Source organism: Heteronotia binoei, chromosome 10, assembly GCF_032191835.1.
Source record: "Heteronotia binoei isolate CCM8104 ecotype False Entrance Well chromosome 10, APGP_CSIRO_Hbin_v1, whole genome shotgun sequence".
NCBI lineage: Eukaryota > Metazoa > Chordata > Lepidosauria > Squamata > Gekkonidae > Heteronotia > Heteronotia binoei.
This window is the reverse complement of record NC_083232.1, coordinates 5,641,924-5,660,273: the sequence shown is the minus strand read 5'-3', so window position 1 is coordinate 5,660,273 and position 18,350 is coordinate 5,641,924. Positions and strand designations below refer to the sequence as shown.

Sequence of the window (18,350 nt, the reverse complement as noted above, 5' to 3'; positions counted from 1 at the left end):
AAACTCCCAGAATGCTTTTCACCTCTGTCTTCTCACTGACTGCAGCTGCCCAAAGTTGTGTGTAATTCCCGGTTCCCAGGAAAAGATAAGGAATGACTTCTAAGGGTAATAAAAAATTAACACTGAGGCATCCCTCCGAAATGCAAGGATTTAAAGTATTTATGTTACCAAATGGCCTGAATCTGTAAACATGTAAACAACTGAAGGTATGGAAACAAATGTCCTGGCAAGATGGACCTGTTGTTACCAAAGCAACACAATGGCCAGCAGAATTTACACCTGTAACAGGGTCTTCAGATCCTTTGATGTCTTTGATGTTCAACCTACATCAGATGTGCTTTTCAGAGAATCAGGACCGCTTGGCCAGATCAGCAGAGAGGGTTACTCTGTCTCCTGCTAGATAGATCCAAGAGGGCAGACGTGTTGGTCTGAAGCAGTTGAACAAAGCGGGAGTCAAGGTGAACCTCTAAGACCAACAAGTTACTTGGAACAACCAAAAAACTTGGAACAAACATCTCTCCAGAACTGAACAGGGATATTGGGGGTTTTATCTTCGTTCGCGAAGTCAAGCCGAGAGAGAGAGACATATGCTAAACCCGCTCTCAATGAGTAGAGCTATACATCCACAGTATTCCAATGTATTTCTCTTTTATAATAGTGTATCAGAATAATGTTTTATATTGACATACTCAGTATTGGCTATTCATCTCATTACATATACCTAACCCATTTTCATTTTATGTACCGTATTTTTCGGTCCATTAGACTCTCCGGACCATTAGACGCAGGTGCCTGGCTGCGAGACAAGCGGCGAGATCGCTCCCTCCGCCCCCACCGCAAACCCAGCACTTCGCAGGGAGCGATCTTGCCGCTTGTCTCCCAGCCAGGCACGCAGGCGCGGTGGAAGCATGCCGGCGTCTGCGTGCCTAGCTGGGAGACAAGCGGTGAGATCGCTCCCTGCGAAGTGCTGGGTTTGAAATGGGGGCAGAGGGAGCGATCTCGCCGCTTGTCTCCCAGCCAGGCACGCAGGCGTGGGGGAAGCACGCCGCCCCCTCCACAGCCGGCGCTCGCGCAGCGCTGGGTTTGCGGAGGGGGCGGGTGCTTCCTCCGTTCCTGTCTGCCTGGCTTCAGCTGATGCTTACAGCAAGCGCCAGGATCGCTCCTTCCGCCCTCCAATCCCAGCGCTTGCTTTAAGCATCAGCTGAAGCCAGGCAGACAGGCATGGAGGAAGCACCCACCCCCTCCGCAAACCCAGCGCTTCGTGAGCACCGGCTGTGGAGGGGGCGGCATGCTTTCTCTGTGCCTGTCTGCCTGGCTTCAGCTCTGATGCTTAAAGCAAGCGCTGGGATCGGAGGGCGGAGGGAGCGACCCTGGCGCTTGCTTTAAGCGTCAGAGCTGGAGCCCGGCAGGCAGGCAGGCGCGGGGGAAGCGCTGGGATCAGAGGCAGAGGCAGCGGATCGCCCCCCCCCCCGGAGGAAGGTACGTACCTTCGCTCCATAAGACACGCACACTTTTCCCCACACTTTTTTTGGGGGGGGGGAAAGTGCGTCTTATGGTGCGAAAAATACGGTATTCTTGTTTCCTAATGGCAGACTAGGATGATGCTTACAATGTATAGATTGATGCTGATAAGTAAATTAGGTCGCCTACCACTAGGAAATACACGTCCTTCTGTGATTTGCAAAAACACCAATTGGCAGGGAACTTTATTGCCTTTTACGGCTATCCAGACCAAATGGCCAAGCCACACCGTTGCATCATGTGACCACAGCCAGTTTGCACTCTTAAACAACAAACCGCATGTGTTTCGGCCCACAATACCTGATCCGCTTGTCTGACGGAAGTGTGCTTAGAGAGCACACGAAAGCTGACGTTCTCAATAAAACTTGGTTGGTCTTAAAGGCGCCACTCGACTCCTGCTTTGTTCATCTATCTCCTGCTGTCTGTTCACGGTCCGAGAATTCTCGTGTGTGTGTGTGTGGGGGGGGATTTCTGTTACTTTGTCTCTGACTTTATTGTATAAGTGTACTTATACTACTGTATAAGTGTTTTGTTGAATCGGCTGGGCACCAGAGGGCTGCCCATCCCGGAATTCTGTCCTGTGTTAAAGGTTAACTGTTTCCATAATAAAGTTTACATTGTTGCATGAGTTTAGCATTGCTTGTTTCACTTTTAATAATAATAATAATAAACTTTTATTTATACCCCGCCCTCCCCGCCTGGGCAGGCTCAGGGCGGCTAACAAGACATGGTAAAACCATGATACAACAAAACAGTATATAATATAATTAATAATTTAAACAGTAAAACCAATAAAACAGTATAACCTTATGGTACAATCAAATTATGTATAAGATGGCTCGGTGCTATTGATATTATCAGGAGTTCCGTCTTAAAAAGCTAGCTGGAAGAGGGCAGTTTTGCAGGCCCTACGGAACTCGTTAAGATCCCGTAGGGCCCGCACCTCTTCCGGCAGTTGATTCTACCATTTAGCTAACCTATAGTAGAAAAGCACCAGTGTGACTGCCTGAGACTGGTGGAGGGTTGCCAGCGTTGGGGACTCCCTACACAGTATCGTCTACTCAGACTAGCAGCAGCTCTCTGGGGTCTCATGTGGAAATCGTTCGCACCTCCTAGCGCCTGTCACGCACAACCCGAGAACTTAGGCAGATCATGAGAAAGAGGGCCGGTAGCGCTGCATCGGTGCTTAGTTCTCATGCGAAGAACCCCATGGCGCAGAGTGGTAAAGCTGCAGTCCTAAGCTCTGCTCACGACCTGAGTTCGATCCCTGGCGGAAGCTGGGTTTTCAGGTAGCCGGCTCGAGGTTGACTCCGGGATCAGCACTAGGATATCATCGAAGAGCAGAACGCGGTCAGACCGGCCCGTGCTGGGAAAGCTGCTCCAAGTTAGTGAGAAAATACTATCCTTCAACTCATAGGCCAAACAATCAGGGTTCCTGCTTCCCCACTGGCAACATCTCACCTGGATCAGCACTAGGGTATCATTGAAGAGCAGAATGCGGCCAGACCGGCCCATGCTGGGAAAGCTACTCCAAGTTAGTGAGAAAATACTATCCTTCAGCTCATAGGTCAAACAATCAGGGTTCCCACTTCCCCACTGGCACCATCTCACCTGGATCAGCACTAGGGTATCATTGAAGAGCAGAATGCGGTCATACCAGCCCGTGCTGGGAAAGCTGCTCCAAGTTAGTGAGAAAATACTATCCTTCAACTCATAGGCCAAACAATCAGGGTCCCTGCTTCCCCACTGGCACCACCTCACCTGGATCAGCACTAAGGTATCACTGAAGAGCAGAACATGGCCAAACCGGCCGGTGCTGGGAAAGCTACTCCAAGTTAGTGAGAAAATACTATCCAACTCATAGGCCAAACAATCAGGGTTCCCGCTTCCCCACTGGCACCATCTCACCTGGATCAGCACTAGGGTATCATTGAAGAGCAGAATGCGGTCATACCAGCCCGTGCTGGGAAAGCTGCTCCAAGTTAGTGAGAAAATACTATCCTTCAACTCATAGGCCAAACAATCAGGGTTCCCGCTTCCCCACTGGCAACATCTCACCTGGATCAGCACTAGGGTATCATTGAAGAGCAGAATGCGGCCAGACCGGCCCGTGCTGGGAAAGCTACTCCAAGTTAGTGAGAAAATACTATCCTTCAACTCATAGGCCAAACAATCAGTGTTCCCGCTTCCCCACTGGCAACATCTCACCTGGATCAGCACTAAGATATCATTGAAGAGCAGAACGCGGTCAGACCGGCCCATGCTGGGAAAGACTGTAAGGTTTCGGCTGTCTTCTAGCAACCTCCGCTCCGGAACACAGAGAACATCCTGCCAAATGATGACAACATTGTTTTCACCGCTTCACTGTATGCTTCGGCTGCTCAGAACACCGGGTGTATGCAGAATCTTGACACATTTTCTATTAAATCTTACAGAGGCTAAATAAATCCTGGGCATGTTTCTAGACCTCATGATTGAGCAGTGATAGGCGACAACATGCGTTTTAAACCAGAGGGCCCCAAATTCTTTGAGCCTGCAGGCACGTTTGGAATTCTGACGCTGCATGGGGAGCACAGCACCCCAAGGGCTGCCCCAAAATGGCTGCCACAGAAGGCGGAGCCTGCCACAAAACGGCTGCCAAAGTTTTAATTTCAGTAAAATAGCGTAGATCCTTGCGCCGTAGTCGCAGCTTCTAAGAAACATTTTCAAGGCTGTGGTCGCACACACTAAACTAGTGCACTTTCGATCCACTTCCAGTGCACTTCCCCAATGGACTTTACTGTGTGAATAGGCCAAGTCCAGCTGGAGAGTGCATTGAAAGGACGTTACTTAGGATTCTCTCTCACACACCGTGAATTTGTGTCCCAGGGATTTCCACAGACTTCTGGTAAGACAAGCTTCGTCCAAGAGCTGGCTGACGAAAGACCGCAGCTTTCCAAACTTGTCTGTAGCATCAGCGATTGTGTCGCTCTCAGGGCACTGTAAGGATTGAAAAGGAACAGCCCTTCAGCATTTAGGAACATAAGAACATAAGAGAAGCCATGTTGGATCAGGCCAACGGCCCATCCAGTCCAACACTCTGTGTCACACTGTGGCAAAAAATTTTATATATACACACACACTGTGGCTAATAGCCACTGACGGACCTCTGCTCCATATTTTTATCTAAACCCCTCTTGAAGGTGGCTATACTTGTGGCCGCCACCACCTCCTGTGGCAGTGAATTCCACATGTTAATCACCCTTTGGGTGAAGAAGTACTTCCTTTTATCCGTTTTAACCTGTCTGCTCAGCAATTTCATCGAATGCCCACGAGTTCTTGTATTGTGAGAAAGGGAGAAAAGGACTTCTTTCTCTAGGGCAGAGCCTACCATTCTTGGTCCTATACCCTTCCCTCCCAAAGCATCCTGGGAGATGTAGTTTGATCACAGGACTTCGGTTGCCCTATTGCTTGGAATCCTTGCCGGCAGCGTCAGAAGTGCCTGCGCAAAGATCGGAGGTCCTGGTGAAAAGGCATTCCATAACAAGAGAGCTGAGAAGACGAGACTGCTGGGTCAGATCAGCAGCCCATCACTCGGTTGCCAACCATCAGGTGGGGCCTGGAGAATTCCTGAAAGATCAGTTCCCCTGAAGATGGCTGCTTTGGAAAGCAGAGCTAATAGTGTTACCCCTCACTGAGGTCCCTCCTCCCCTGAAGCCCCGCCTTCCCCAGCTCCACCCCCCAAACCCCCAGGGATTTCCCAACCCAGGCCTGACAGCCACAGATAGAGGGTCCAGTACCTGGCCAGCAGCTTCCTTGAGCTTGGATAGGATGAGGCTGTATTGCTGAAGCTGATCCCAGAAGGGCTTGTGCAGCACCGTATGGAGGGCCACGGCTACCGAGGCGTCCAGGGAGAAGTCGGCAAGGAACTCCTGCAGCACCGGCTTGTGTGACCTCCAGGCCTCGCTACCAAGACGCAGAACACACATGAATGCATGAGTCTGCCTTATACTGAATCGAACCCTCAAAATCAGCTATCATCTACGCAGCTCCAGGGTTTCATGCGTCTTCCGCACCACCTCCTACCTTCAGTCTTTCAACTAGAGATGTTGGGGACTGAACCTGGGACCTTCTGCATGCCAAGCAGAAGCTCTGGCACTGAGCCACTGAAGTCTTTCACACCACCTCCCACCTAGTTTCTTTAATTGGAGATGCCAGGGATTGAACCTGGGACCTTCTGCATGCCAAGCAGATGCTCTGCCACTGAGCCACTGAAGTCTTTCACACCACCTCCCACCTAGTGTCTTTAATTGGAGATGCCAGGGATTGAACCTGAGACCTTCTGCATGCCAAGCAGATGCTCTGCCACTGAAGTCTTTCACCTCCCACCTAGTTTCTTTAACTGGATATCCCGGGCATTGAAGCTGGGACCTTTTGCATGCCAAGCAGAGGCTCCACCAATGAGCCACTGAAATCTTCTACACCACCTCCTGCTCGGTCCTTTTAACTGGAGATGCCGGGCATTGAAGCTGGGACTTTCTGCATGCCAAGCAGATGCTCTGCCACTGAGCCAAGGCCCCTCCCATGGAGCTGTCTTATACTGAATCAGACCCTTGGTCCATCAAAATCAGGACAGTCCATTCAGACTGGCAGCAGCTCTCCAGGGTCTCAAGACGTCTTTTCTATCATCTGCTTCCTGGTCCTTTTAACTGGAGATGCTGTGGATTGAACCTAAGACCTTCTGCATGCCAAGCAGATGCTCTGCCACTCAGCCACTGAAGTCTTTCACACCACCTCCCACCTAGTTTCTTTAACTGGAGATGCTGGGGATTGGAGCTGGGACCTTTTGCATGCCAAGCAGAGGCTCCGCCAATGAGCCACTGAAATCTTTTACCACCTCCTGCCCGGTCCTTTTAACTGGAGATGCTGGGGATTGAACCTGGGACCTTCTGCATGCCAAGCAGATGCTCTGCCACTGAGCCACTGAAGTCTTTCACACCACCTCCCACCTAGTTTCTTTAACTGGAGATGCCAGGGATTGAGCCTGGGACCTTCTGCATGCCAAGCAGATGCTCTGCCACTGAGCCACTGAAGTCTTTCACACCACCTCCCACCTAGTTTCTTTAACTGGAGATGCCAGGGATTGAACCTGGGACCTTCTGCATGCCAAGCAGATGCTCTGCCACTGAGCCACTGAAGTCTTTCACACCACCTCCCACCTAATTTCTTTAACTGGAGATGCCGGGGATTGAACCTGAGACCTTCTGCATACCAAGCAGAGGCTCCACCAATGAGCCACTGAAATCTTCTACCACCTCCTGCCCGGTCCTTTTAACAGGAGATGCTGGGGATTGAACCTGGGACCTTCTGCATGCCAAGCAGATGCTCTGCCACTGAACCACAGTAGCTGGTTTCTACTGATTCAGACCCTTGCTCCATCAAGGCCAGTGCTGTCTACTCCAACTGGCAGGAGTCTGGTCTCAGGCTGAAGTCTTTCTCATCACTCCTATCTGTTATTTGTAACTGGAGATGCTAGGGACTGAATCTGGGACTTTCCGCAAGGGCTCTACCACTTTGCCATGCCCCATCCACGCCAGGACAAATCCTCCACAGCAAATAAAGAAGAGGATGCTGCTGATCTGTCGCTCACCTTTTATTCCTGGCAGCATGTTCGAACCCTTGAAGTACAACGCAGCTGGCAAAAGTGGAAAAATACCTGTTAAAAAAAATCATCAAGAGTAACATTAGGACACGAGTTTGAGTTATCTCAGATCTAGAAGACGCTAGAGCAAAAGTGTCAAACTACTTTGTTATGAGGGTCGGATCTGACATAAATGAGACCTTGTTTGGTCGAGCCGTATGTGTAATGCCAAGTAGTGGAGACAGAAACTTTAGAAAGGACACAGATGAACACAAAGATTTTTTAAAAGCTTAAAATAAAACATGCTTAAAACATTGGCACTCGTTGGTCTTAAAGGTGCTTTCTTTGTATCTCTCCTGTGCGATCCAGGGAACTGGGCAGAGGAAGCTCTGGCTCTTTCCTTCCTTCCCCAGGAGACCAGGAGGGGGACGGGGAGCCTCAGCCAATAGAAGAGGAGCTTGGGTCAGTAGCTCTGCTGTGCGATTGAGAGAGCCTGGCAAAGCAAACTCTCCCTTCTTTCCTTCCCAAGGGAGGAGCCTTGGCCAAGGTAAAAAATAGAGGTTTTGCTTTGTAGCTCCTGTGTAGTTGAGCAAGCGTGACAAAGCAAGCTGCAATGTGATGGCCAGAACTCTCCTTGGAGTTCAATTATGCTTGTCACAACCCAGCTCCTGGCTCCATCCCCAAAGTCTCCTGGCAAATATTGTAGGCCACCTTGAGTTCCTGTAAGGTAGAAGGGCTGCTAAATAAATGTTTTCAATAAACAGCTGCTGTACTCACTGGATGTACCGATCCAGAAACAGGTCCGCTTTCCAAACGAGGTAGACATCTTGGACACTGATGGATTCTGAAGCAACGGTTTGCTTCAAGGTTCGGGTGCACTCTTCCGTCAAGTCCCAGAGAACGTGGAAATGGTCGTTCAACAGCAAGAAAAGATCCAGATGCTCAAAAGAGCCTTCCGGGGGCAAAAAGAGAACATGCCGTCAAGTTCCTCGTGGCTCCAGAGCTTCTGGAGAGCAGATTTTTTTTGGTAGAACTTCAAGATAAAACATCCAGATGGTTGGAACCAGTGTTCTCTCTGAGTTAGCGTGAGCTAGCTCACAGATTTTTAGCCTCCAGCTCACACAGTTTTGTCTTAGCTCAGGAAAAACAGCCCCAGAGCACAATAATTTACGCAGTAGCTCACATCCTCAGTGCCAGTAGCTCACAAAGTAGAATTTTTGCTCACGAGACTCTGCAGCTTAAGAGGGAAACCCTGGTTGGAACACTTTGAAAGCAAAACCAATCACCCAGAGATGGACAAGCTTTTCTCTTGTGGAAGTTACTGAAGCAAAGGCTGGGCAGCCATCCGTTGGAGATGCTCTAGTTTTGGATTGCCCACACTGAGTAATACAGGGATTCCCAACTTGCTGCCCATGGGCACCATGAGTCCCACTAACCCCTTTCCTGGTACCCACCATGAGCTTTTAGCAAGCGAGCCAGTCTAGGTGGGACGTTGGCCCAGCAGGGCTTCCAACTGACTACGCAAATTAAAAGGGCTTCTGTTAAGCACAGCTTTTGCTTGAAATGTCCAAGAGATTTCTATACAAGTTGGATCCATGACATTTTGTGGTTGGCTCCACCTCCCTGGCAGCCATTTTGTGATGGCGCCCCCTGCTGTGTGTCAGAATTCCAAAGGCGCCTGCAGGCTCAGAAAAGGTTGGGGACCCCTGATCTAAAGCATCCCTCCCCTGGACCAGTTTCTGAGGTAGCCCAGATTAATTCACACCAGAAACATCCAAGCCACACCTCTAAATCTCAAGAGTCAGGAGACAACATCAGGGGAAGGCCTCAGCTTCTATGCATGGTTGTTGGACATCCAGAGAAACTACTGGGCTGCTGGGTGAAACAGGATGCTGGACTAGATGGACTACTGGTCTGACCCAGCAAAGCTCTTCTGATGTTCTTCTCAGGGGAAGGCCTCAGCCTCTCTGCCCTGTTGTTGGACCTCCAGAGGAACTGGTTGGCCAATGTGTGAGTCAGGAGGCTAGACTAGATGGACCCTCACTGGTCTGACCCAACAGAGCTCTTCTGATGCTGTTCTCAGGGAAAGGCCTCAGCCTCTCTGCCCTGTTGTTGGACCTCCAGAGGAACTGGTTGGCCACTGTGTGAGACAGGAGGCTGGATTAGATGGACCCTCACTGGTCTGATCCAGCAGGGCTCTTCTGATGTTATTCTCAGAGGAGGGCCTCAGCCTCTCTGCCCTGTTGTTGGACCTCCAGAGGAACTGGTTGGCCACTGTGTGAGACAGGAGGATAGATTAGATGGACCCTCACTGGTCTGATCCAGCAGGGCTCTTCTGATGTTATTCTCAGGGGAGGGCCTCAGCCTCTCTGCCCTGTTGTTGGACCTCCAGATGAACTGGTTGGCCACTGTGTGAGACAGGAGGCTGGACTAGATGGACCCTCATTGGTCTGATCTAGCAGGGCTGCTTGTATGTTCTTATCCATGGAAGGCCTTGGCTTCCATGCCCTGTTGTACTTTCTGAGGAGCTGGTTAGCTACTCTGTGAATTGGGATGCTGGACAAGATGGGCCACTGGTCTGACCACTGTGTGAGAGAGGATACTGGACTAGATGGACCCTCACTGGTCTGATCCAGCAGGGCTCTTCTGATGCTCTTCTCAGGGGAAGGCCTCAGCCTCTCTGCCCTGTTGTTGGCCCTCCAGAGGAAGTGGTTGGCCACTGTGTGAGACAGGAGGCTGGACTAGATGGACCCTCCCTGGTCTGATCCAGCAGGGCTCTCCTGATGTTCTTCTCAGGGGAAGGCCACAGCTTTCCAGAGGAACTGGTTGGCCTCTGTGTGAGACAGGAGGTTGGACTAGATGGACCTTCATTAGTCTGATCCAGCAGGGCTCTTCTGAGGTTCTTATCAGGGGAAGGCCTCAGCCTCTCTGCCCTGTTGTTGGCCCTCCAGAGGAACTGGTTGGCCACTGTGTGGGACAGGAGGCTGGACTAGATGGACCCTCAGTGGTCTGACCCAGCAGGGCTCTTTTGATGTTCTTATCAGGGGAAGGCCTCAGCCTCTCTGCCCTATTGTTGGCCATGAAGAGGAACTGGCTGGCCACTGTGTGAGACAGGAGACTGAACTAGTGGGACCCTCACTGGTCTGATCAAGCAGGGATTTCCGCATGTTCTAAGCAGTTTCAGCTTCTAGATACCTGGAGCAAGGCTTGAAGCACCTTCAGTTAAAATGTACACTCATGCACCAACAGGCATCCAATACCTTTCAGAGAGTTAATGTGGTGTAGGGATTAATAATAATAATAATAATAATAAATTTATTTTTATATCCCGCCCTCCCCCGCCAAAGGCAGGCTCAGGGCGGCTAACACGACATGGTATATACCATGATTACAGTAAAATACAATATTACTACAAACAATTAAACAATCAAAACAGATAAAATTACATTCATAAATTGTTAAAATTAAATAGACAGTTAAACCATTGTGAATTATAAATTTCAGTGCTACAGTTCAAACTATATATAGGATGGCTAGATGTCATTTCCCGGGTTTCACCTTAATGCGAGCTGAAAGAGGGGCAGTTTTGCAAGCCCTGTGAAACTGATTTAGGTCTCGCAGGGCTCGCACCTCTTCTGGTAGTCGATTCCACCACTGGGGAGCCGTTGTTGAGAAGGCTTGCTCCCTCGTTGATTTCAATCTAACCTCCCTTGGTCCAGGGACTTTTAAAAGATTTTGAGAACTAGATCTCAGTGCTCTCTGAGGGACATATGGGGAGAGGCAGTCCCTAAGGTACGCAGGTCCTCGCCCATATAGGGCTTTAAAGGTAATAACCAGCACCTTATAGCGAACTCAGAACACAATCGGCAGCCAGTGCAGCTCCCGCAGCCTAGGCTGCACATGTTCCCACCGAGATAGTCCCACTAACAGCCTGGCCGCTGCATTCTGCACTAAGAGTGTTGGACTAGGATCTGGGAAATTCAGGTTCCAATCCCCACTTGTGCTATGGTGGGTGTCCTTGGCCAGTCTCCCCCTCTCAGTCTAACCTACCTCGCAGGGTTGTTGTGAGGATAAAATGGGGCAGAGGAGAATGGTGTAATCCCCCTCTGAGGAGAAAGGTGGAATGTAAATGAACTTCAGAAATACATCTTTCCAAAACCATCCATCAATAAAAATGGTTTTCTAGGGACCAGAACATTGTGTGAACATCTCTGGTAAAATGGCGTCCATCCTGGTACCCCTCTGACAACCCGCCATCCTCACCTGACTGCAACAGGGGAGTAAGGATGACGCTGTTGATCCTTGCCAGGTACGCTGAGAACTTTTCTTCTGTCCGTAGCAACAAGCTCGCCACTTCCGCAACGTTCATGTCCTATTGTGTCGCAAGCACAGGAGAGCAAAAAGACTCAGAATTAGATTAGAGCCTCAGACAACCAGCCACTCAGTTGCTTCAGCTTGAACCCAGGTTCAATCCTAACCATTAGGGCTGTCAGCTTTCAGGTGGGCCTTGGAGATCTCTCCCTTTTAGAACTGATCTCCAGCGGACAGAGATCAGCTCCCCTGGAGAAAATGGCTCCTTAGAAGGGTGGGCTCTGTGGCGTTGTACCATGCCGAGGCCAATACCCTCCTCAAACCCCGCCCTCTCCTGGATCCAGCCCCAAAGTCTCTAGCTATTTTCCAACACAGACCTGACAACCCTAGGCCTCTGTTGTAACGAACATAAGAGAAGCCCTGTTGGATCAGGCCAATGGCCCATCCAGTCTAACACTCTTGTGTCACATAAGAACATAAGAGAAGCCATGTTGGATCAGGCCATTGGCCCATCCAGTCCAACACTCTGTGTCACATAAGAACATAAGAGAAGCCATGTTGGATCAGGCCAATGGCCCATCCAGTCCAACACTCTGTGTCACATAAGAACATAAGAGAAGCCCTGTGGATCAGGCCAATGGCCCATCCAGTCCAACACTTTGTGTCACATAAGAACATAAGAGAAGCTATGTTGGATCAGGCCAATGGTCCATCCAGTCGAACACTCTGTGTCACATAAGAACATAAGAGAAGCCATGTTGGATCAGGCCAGTGGCCCATCCAGTCCAACACTCTGTGTCACACAGTGGCCAAAAAACCCAGGTGCCATCAGGAGACCCACCAGTGGGGCCAGGACACTAGAAGCCCTCCCACTGTTGCCTGGTTTTTGGGCCACTGTGTGACACAGAGTGTTGGACTGGATGGGCCACTGGCCTGATCCAACATGGCTTCTCTTAGACTGACCACTGTAAATAACTGTATCCCCAAGAAACGAGACAGTTTAATTAGTGTTGCCAGCTCTGGGTTGAGAAATACCTGGAGATTTTTTTTTGGGGGGGGGGGCGTGGAACCTAGGGAGGGTGGGACTTGGGAGGGACATCAGTAGAGTACAATACCATAGAGTCCACCTTCCAAAGCAACCATTTTTGGTTGCAATAGTGGGAGTTCTTCAGGTGCCACCTAGATGTTGGTACTCTATAAATAATAGTTATTTCTTCCTCCACCACCCCAGACTAACATTCTCCCACCAGAAAGATGACTAACCAGAAAGCTGCCGTTTTGCACGTACTGTTGACAAACCAGCCCTCTCCCCGCCCCCAATCACCAGCAAGCGTTTTAGGAAGTCGAAGTTTGCGCAACTTCTCCGAGGGGCACTAGATTGTCAGGAAAAGAGTGCCAAAAAGCAAACACACGGGGTCCTGGGAGAACGAAGTGCCTGCTGAGTAAGTCATAGGATGGACATTTAAAAATAACCTGAGGTCTGGGTGCTTGAGAATTTTTTTTCTTCTCTGTGTTTAAAATGATGCAGTTAGAGGATATTGCTCTGTGAGAGAAGCTCTGTGAGAGAAGATCAAGGTTCCGAAAACGGACCTTTTGCATTGATTACTGGTCAGCGGAATGTATATATTTTTTAATCTCCATGAGTAGCACCATCAGAGACTTTTCCATGTAGCTACCTGGGGAATTTGTGACAGAATTTGGGAGAGCAGTTTTGACTTAAGAAGATATTGGATTTCTATCCCGCCCTCCACTCTGAAGAGTCTCAGAGCGGCTCACAATCTCCTTTCCCTTACTCCCCCACAACAGACACCCTGTGAGGTGGGTGGGGCTGAGAGGGCTCTCACAGCAGCTGCTCTTTCAAGGACAACGTCTGCCAGAGAAGAAGATGATGATATTGGATTTATATCCCGCCCTCCACTCCGAAGAGTCTCAGAGCGGCTCACAATCTCCTTTGCCTTCCTCCCCCACAACAGACACCCTGTGAGGTGGGTGGGGCTGAGAGGGCTCTCACAGCAGCTGCCCTTTCAAGGACAACCTCTGCCAGAGCTATGGCTGACCCAAGGCCATGCTAGCAGGTGCAAGTGGAGGAGTGGGGAATCAAACCCGGTTCTCCCAGATAAAAGTCTGCACACTTAACCACTACACCAAACTGGCTCTCCAAACTGGAGAAGGCTCTCACAGCAGCTGCCCTTTCAAGGACAAATCCTGCCAGAGCTCTGGCTGACCCAAGGCCATCCCAGCAGCTGCAAGTGGATGAGTGGGGAATCAAGCCCAGTTCTCCCAGATAAGAGTCCGTGCACTTAACCACTAGAAGAAGACGACTGCAGATTTATACCCCGCCCTTCTCCCTGAATCAGAGACTCAGAACGGCTTACAATCTCCTATATCTTCTCCCCCCACAGCAGACACCCTGTGAGGAGGGTGGGGCTGGAGAGGGCTCTCCCAGCAGCTGCCCTTTCAAGCACAACCTCTGCCAGAGCTCTGGCTGACCCAAGGCCATGCTAGCAGGTGCAAGTGGAGGAGTGGGGAATCCAACCCGGTTCTCCCAGATAAGAGTCCGCTCACTTAACCACTATGGCTGCCCCAAGGCCATTCCAGCAGGTGCAAGTGGAGGAGTGGGGAATCAAACCCGGTTCTCCCAGATAAAAGTCTGCACACTTAACCACTACACCAAACTGGCTGTTATGGAAGTATGGACTTGGGAGTATGTTTGTATATTTTTGTTAGTAATTTCTAATTGTACTATGGATAGTTCATTGCTTACTGTGTATTTTGACATTATATGAGAGGTGTCTGATATATTACTTACTATTACATGGTAAAGTATTAGCGAAGAGTGGAAAGTACTATTCACTGGAGGTTTCCTTTGCTTGAGGAAGAGAGTGCCCTTACCAAACATGTGTGTGTGTGCGCGCAAAAAGAAATGCAAGAAGAAAAAGATTTCCCCCTCCCTGCTGAAAGACAATTCCCTTGCAATTTTTGGTCTATTGTGCAAATGTTTTTAAAAAAGGGTATTGGAGTCACATCTGGCAAAGCGAAAGTTCAGAGAGCGAGAAAGAGGATGTACTGAGCTCAGCAACAGGCAATCAGAAACAAAGCCAGATGTGATGCAAGAGAATGGGCACAATAAGTCGATTCGCTGGGTGGAGTTTCGCACCCAGCCCTTCCACAAAAAGGGGAAACGACACGGTGGGATTCCTGTCACCCAAGGCATTTAACAGAACCCGCCGGCTTTTTCACATCCCCAAGGCGTGACGTTACAAAAAAAGTAGCACATGCCCAGCTGAACTCATGAACGCTTGCTCAATTTGGAATTTTTAAAATGAAACAAGGAGGGCAGTATTTGGGCTGATTCAGCAACCTTCAGAAGACCGGGGCAGGGGGGAAGTAAAATTGTGCTGGGGATCGAAATATTGTAAAGTGCGTTCAACCGGGTTTGAATCGACCACCACTTTATTGCAAGAAGAAACAGTCACAAAAAGCAGAGACGCTTCACTTGTTATTTACACTCTGGCTATGGTTAACCACGCCCCCCTAGTAGGCAACAGTTACTCCTATTGGCTCACTCTAGAGTCCTTCATTTGCATCTCTTTGTTACAAGTTGTTTCATGCCCGATTGGCCAGTTCTTCCAGGCTTCAGGATCCTGGTTTGCAAAGAGGGCCTGTCTCAAGCTCAGGCAGCAAGACCCCAGTACAACACAATACATAACACTGAATGCGGTTTTCACTGGGTGATCTCCACACTTCTTCCAGACCTAAAGTCCCATACATTGAGGGCTTTTAGCTTTCTGTAATTAAGATCCTGCTAGAACATATGAAGCTGCCTTATACTGAATCAGACCCTCGGTCCATCAAAGTCAGTATTGTCTTCTCAGACTGCCAGCGGCTCTCCAGGGTCTCAAGCTGAGGTTTTTCACACCTATTTGCCTGGACCCTTTTTTAGTGGAGATGCCAGGGATTGAACCTGGGACCTTCTGCTTCCTAAGCAGATGCTCTGCCACTGAGCCATCGTCCCTCCCCATGCTATGTGATGTCTGCACTGCTTAGTGTGCTGCATTAAAACCAGGGTTGCTAGCTCTGGGACAGGAAATACCTAGAGAATTTCCTAACCCAGAGCTGGCAGTCTGAACTACTTTCTCTTTTCTGCTCCTTTTACTTTGGCCTTCTCTAGGTACTGCCCCCCCATCCCTTTGACTTTCTGATGTCTCCCTTCATGAAGAAGAAGATGATGATGATATTGGATTTATACCCTACCCTCCACTCTGAATCTCAGAGCGGCTCACAATCTCCTTTATTTTCCTCCCCCACAAGACACCTTGTAAGGTAGGTGGGGCTGAGAGAGCTCTTACAGCAGCAGCCCTTTCAAGGACAACTCTGCAAGAGTTATGGCTGACCCAAGGCCATTCCAGCAGCTGCAAGTGGAGGAGTGGGGAATCCAACCCGGTTCTCCCAGCGAAGAGTTCGCGCACTTAACCACGACACCAAATTGGAAGAAGAAGACTGCAGATTTATACCCCACCCTTCTCTCTGAATCAGAGACTCAGGGTGGCTTACAATCTTCTATATCTTCCTCCCCCACAAGACACCCTGTAAGGTAAGAACATAAGAACATAAGAGAAGCCATGTTAGATCAGGCCAATGGCCCATCCAGTCCAACATTCTGTGTCACACAGCGGCCAAATATATATATATATATATATATATATATATATACACACACACACACACACACACACTGTGGCTAATAGCCACTGATGGACCTCTGCTCCATATTTTTATCTAACCCCTTCTTGTAGGTGGGGCTGAGAGAGCTCTGACAAAAGCTGTTATGGCTGACCCAAGGCCATTCCGGCAGCTGCAAGTGGAGGAGTGGGGGAATCCAATCCGGTTCTCCCAGCTAAGAGTCCATGCACTTCACCACTACACCAAACTGATACTCACAAGTGAGAGATGCCAGCCCAAACACTACAAAAACCAGCTATCCAATGTCATCCCAAGTGAATGTAAAAGTGTGCCATCTGTCATCACACAGGTTCATAGGTTCTCATCCATTACCTGCTTGAAAGGAGGAATGGGGGGGGGGGGCTGTTACCTGATGCCTCGCCCCACGTGACATCACAGACTGCCTATGTATAAAGCACCATCTCCTACGATTGAGATGTGGGCAGGAAATCCAGGATGCCAATGTGGACAGGGCATACAACACAGAATCTGTCAACAGACTGCAGAAAAACGATCCCTCCAAAGTACAGCTTGTCTGCTCCGACACAATTTCCCATGCAGCAAAACATCCCTACCCCTTAAAAAGCTGCAATGACCAACCTGCCAGCACAAAGATTAGCAGACGCAGTAGCCCGTGAAGCTTTACCTGTTGGGTTGCTGCCCATTAGGCAGCTGTTCAAGCCACACAAGCCCCGATGCAAGAAAAAAGGGGAGATTAAAGCGAAGGGCAAGAGCCCTCGATTAATCTCTTCATCTGGGGATAAGGGATCCTGTAAATAGCATGCCTGTACTCTAGTAGTGGGTAGAAAATTAGGCTTGGTTGGAGATTGCAAAAGGAGAGGAGAACAAGCCCGGCCAGCTGGTACACAGTTACTGTCAACTGAAGGAAAAAGAAAGGAAAGGTCCCCTGTGCAAGCACCAGTCGTTTTCGACTCTGGGATGACATTGCTTTCACAACGTTTTGACGGCAGACTTTTTACGGGGTGGTTTGCCATTGCCTTCCCCAGTCTTTTACACTTCCCCCCCAGCAAGCTGGATACTCATTTGACCGACTTCGGAAAGATGGAAGGCTGAGTCAACCTGGAGCCGGCTACCTGAAAACTCAGCTTCCGCCGGGGATCGAACTCAGGTCGCGAGCAGAGCTTAGGACTGCAGTACTGCAGCTTTAACACTCCAAAGGGATCTGTTGAGGCTGGGTGAGTGGGCGTCAACGTGGCAGATGCGGTTCAATGTGGCCAAGTGCAAAGTAATGCACATTGGGGCCAAGAATCCCAGCTACAAATACAAGTTGATGGGGTGTGAACTGGCAGAGACAGACCAAGAGAGAGATCTTGGGGTCATGGTAGATAATTCACTGAAAATGTCAAGACAGTGTGCGTTTGCAATAAAAAAGGCCAACGCCATGCTGGGAATTATTAGGAAGGGAATTGAAAACAAATCAGCCAGTATCATAATGCCTCTGTATAAATCGATGGTGCGGTCTCATTTGGAGTACTGTGTGCAGTTCTGGTCGCCGCACCTCAAAAAGGATATTATAGCATTGGAGAAAGTTCAGAAAAGGGCAACTAAAATGATTAAAGGGCTGGAACACCTTCCCTATGAAGAAAGGTTGAAACGCTCAGGGCTCTTTAGCTTGGAGAAACGTCGACTGAGGGGTGACATGATAGAAGTTTACAAGATAATGCATGGGATGGAGAAAGTAGAGAAAGAAGTACTTTTCTCCCTTTCTCACAATACAAGAACTCGTGGGCATTCGATGAAATTGCTGAGCAGACAGGTTAAAACGGATAAAAGGAAGTACTTCTTCACCCAAAGGGTGATTAACATGTGGAATTCACTGCCACAGGAGGTGGTGGCGTCCACGAGCATAGCCACCTTCAAGAAGGGGTTAGATAAAAATATGGAGCAGAGGTCCATCAGTGGCTATTAGCCACAGTGTGTGTGTGTGTGTGTGTATATATATATATATATATATATATATATATATATATATTTGGCCACTGTGTGACACAGAATGTTGGACTGGATGGGCCATTGGCCTGATCTAACATGGCTTCTCTTATGTTCTTATGTTCTTAACACTCTGCGCCACCCTGTCAACTGAAACAGGGGTGTAAATTAAAAAGGTAGTTTTGGGGGGCTCCTCAAAGTAAAGCTTAGTTTTGGGGGGCTCCTC

At 49.3% G+C, this 18,350-nt stretch overlaps 1 protein-coding gene across 1 annotated transcript in view; it reads right to left on the bottom strand.

Annotated features, from left to right (window-relative positions):
- Positions 1–18,350, bottom strand: part of ALS2CL (ALS2 C-terminal like) — an 86,827-nt gene that overhangs the window by 58,029 nt on the left and 10,448 nt on the right. Inside the window, exons 2-7 of the mRNA XM_060248088.1 lie at positions 11,405–11,513; positions 7,919–8,093; positions 7,151–7,216; positions 5,301–5,466; positions 4,372–4,500; positions 3,730–3,849 (exon numbers count right to left, since the gene is read on the bottom strand). Of these exons, the coding sequence (XP_060104071.1) occupies positions 3,730–3,849; positions 4,372–4,500; positions 5,301–5,466; positions 7,151–7,216; positions 7,919–8,093; positions 11,405–11,510 (762 nt within the window). The 5' untranslated portion in view covers positions 11,511–11,513. The remainder of the gene's footprint in view (positions 1–3,729; positions 3,850–4,371; positions 4,501–5,300; positions 5,467–7,150; positions 7,217–7,918; positions 8,094–11,404; positions 11,514–18,350) is intronic.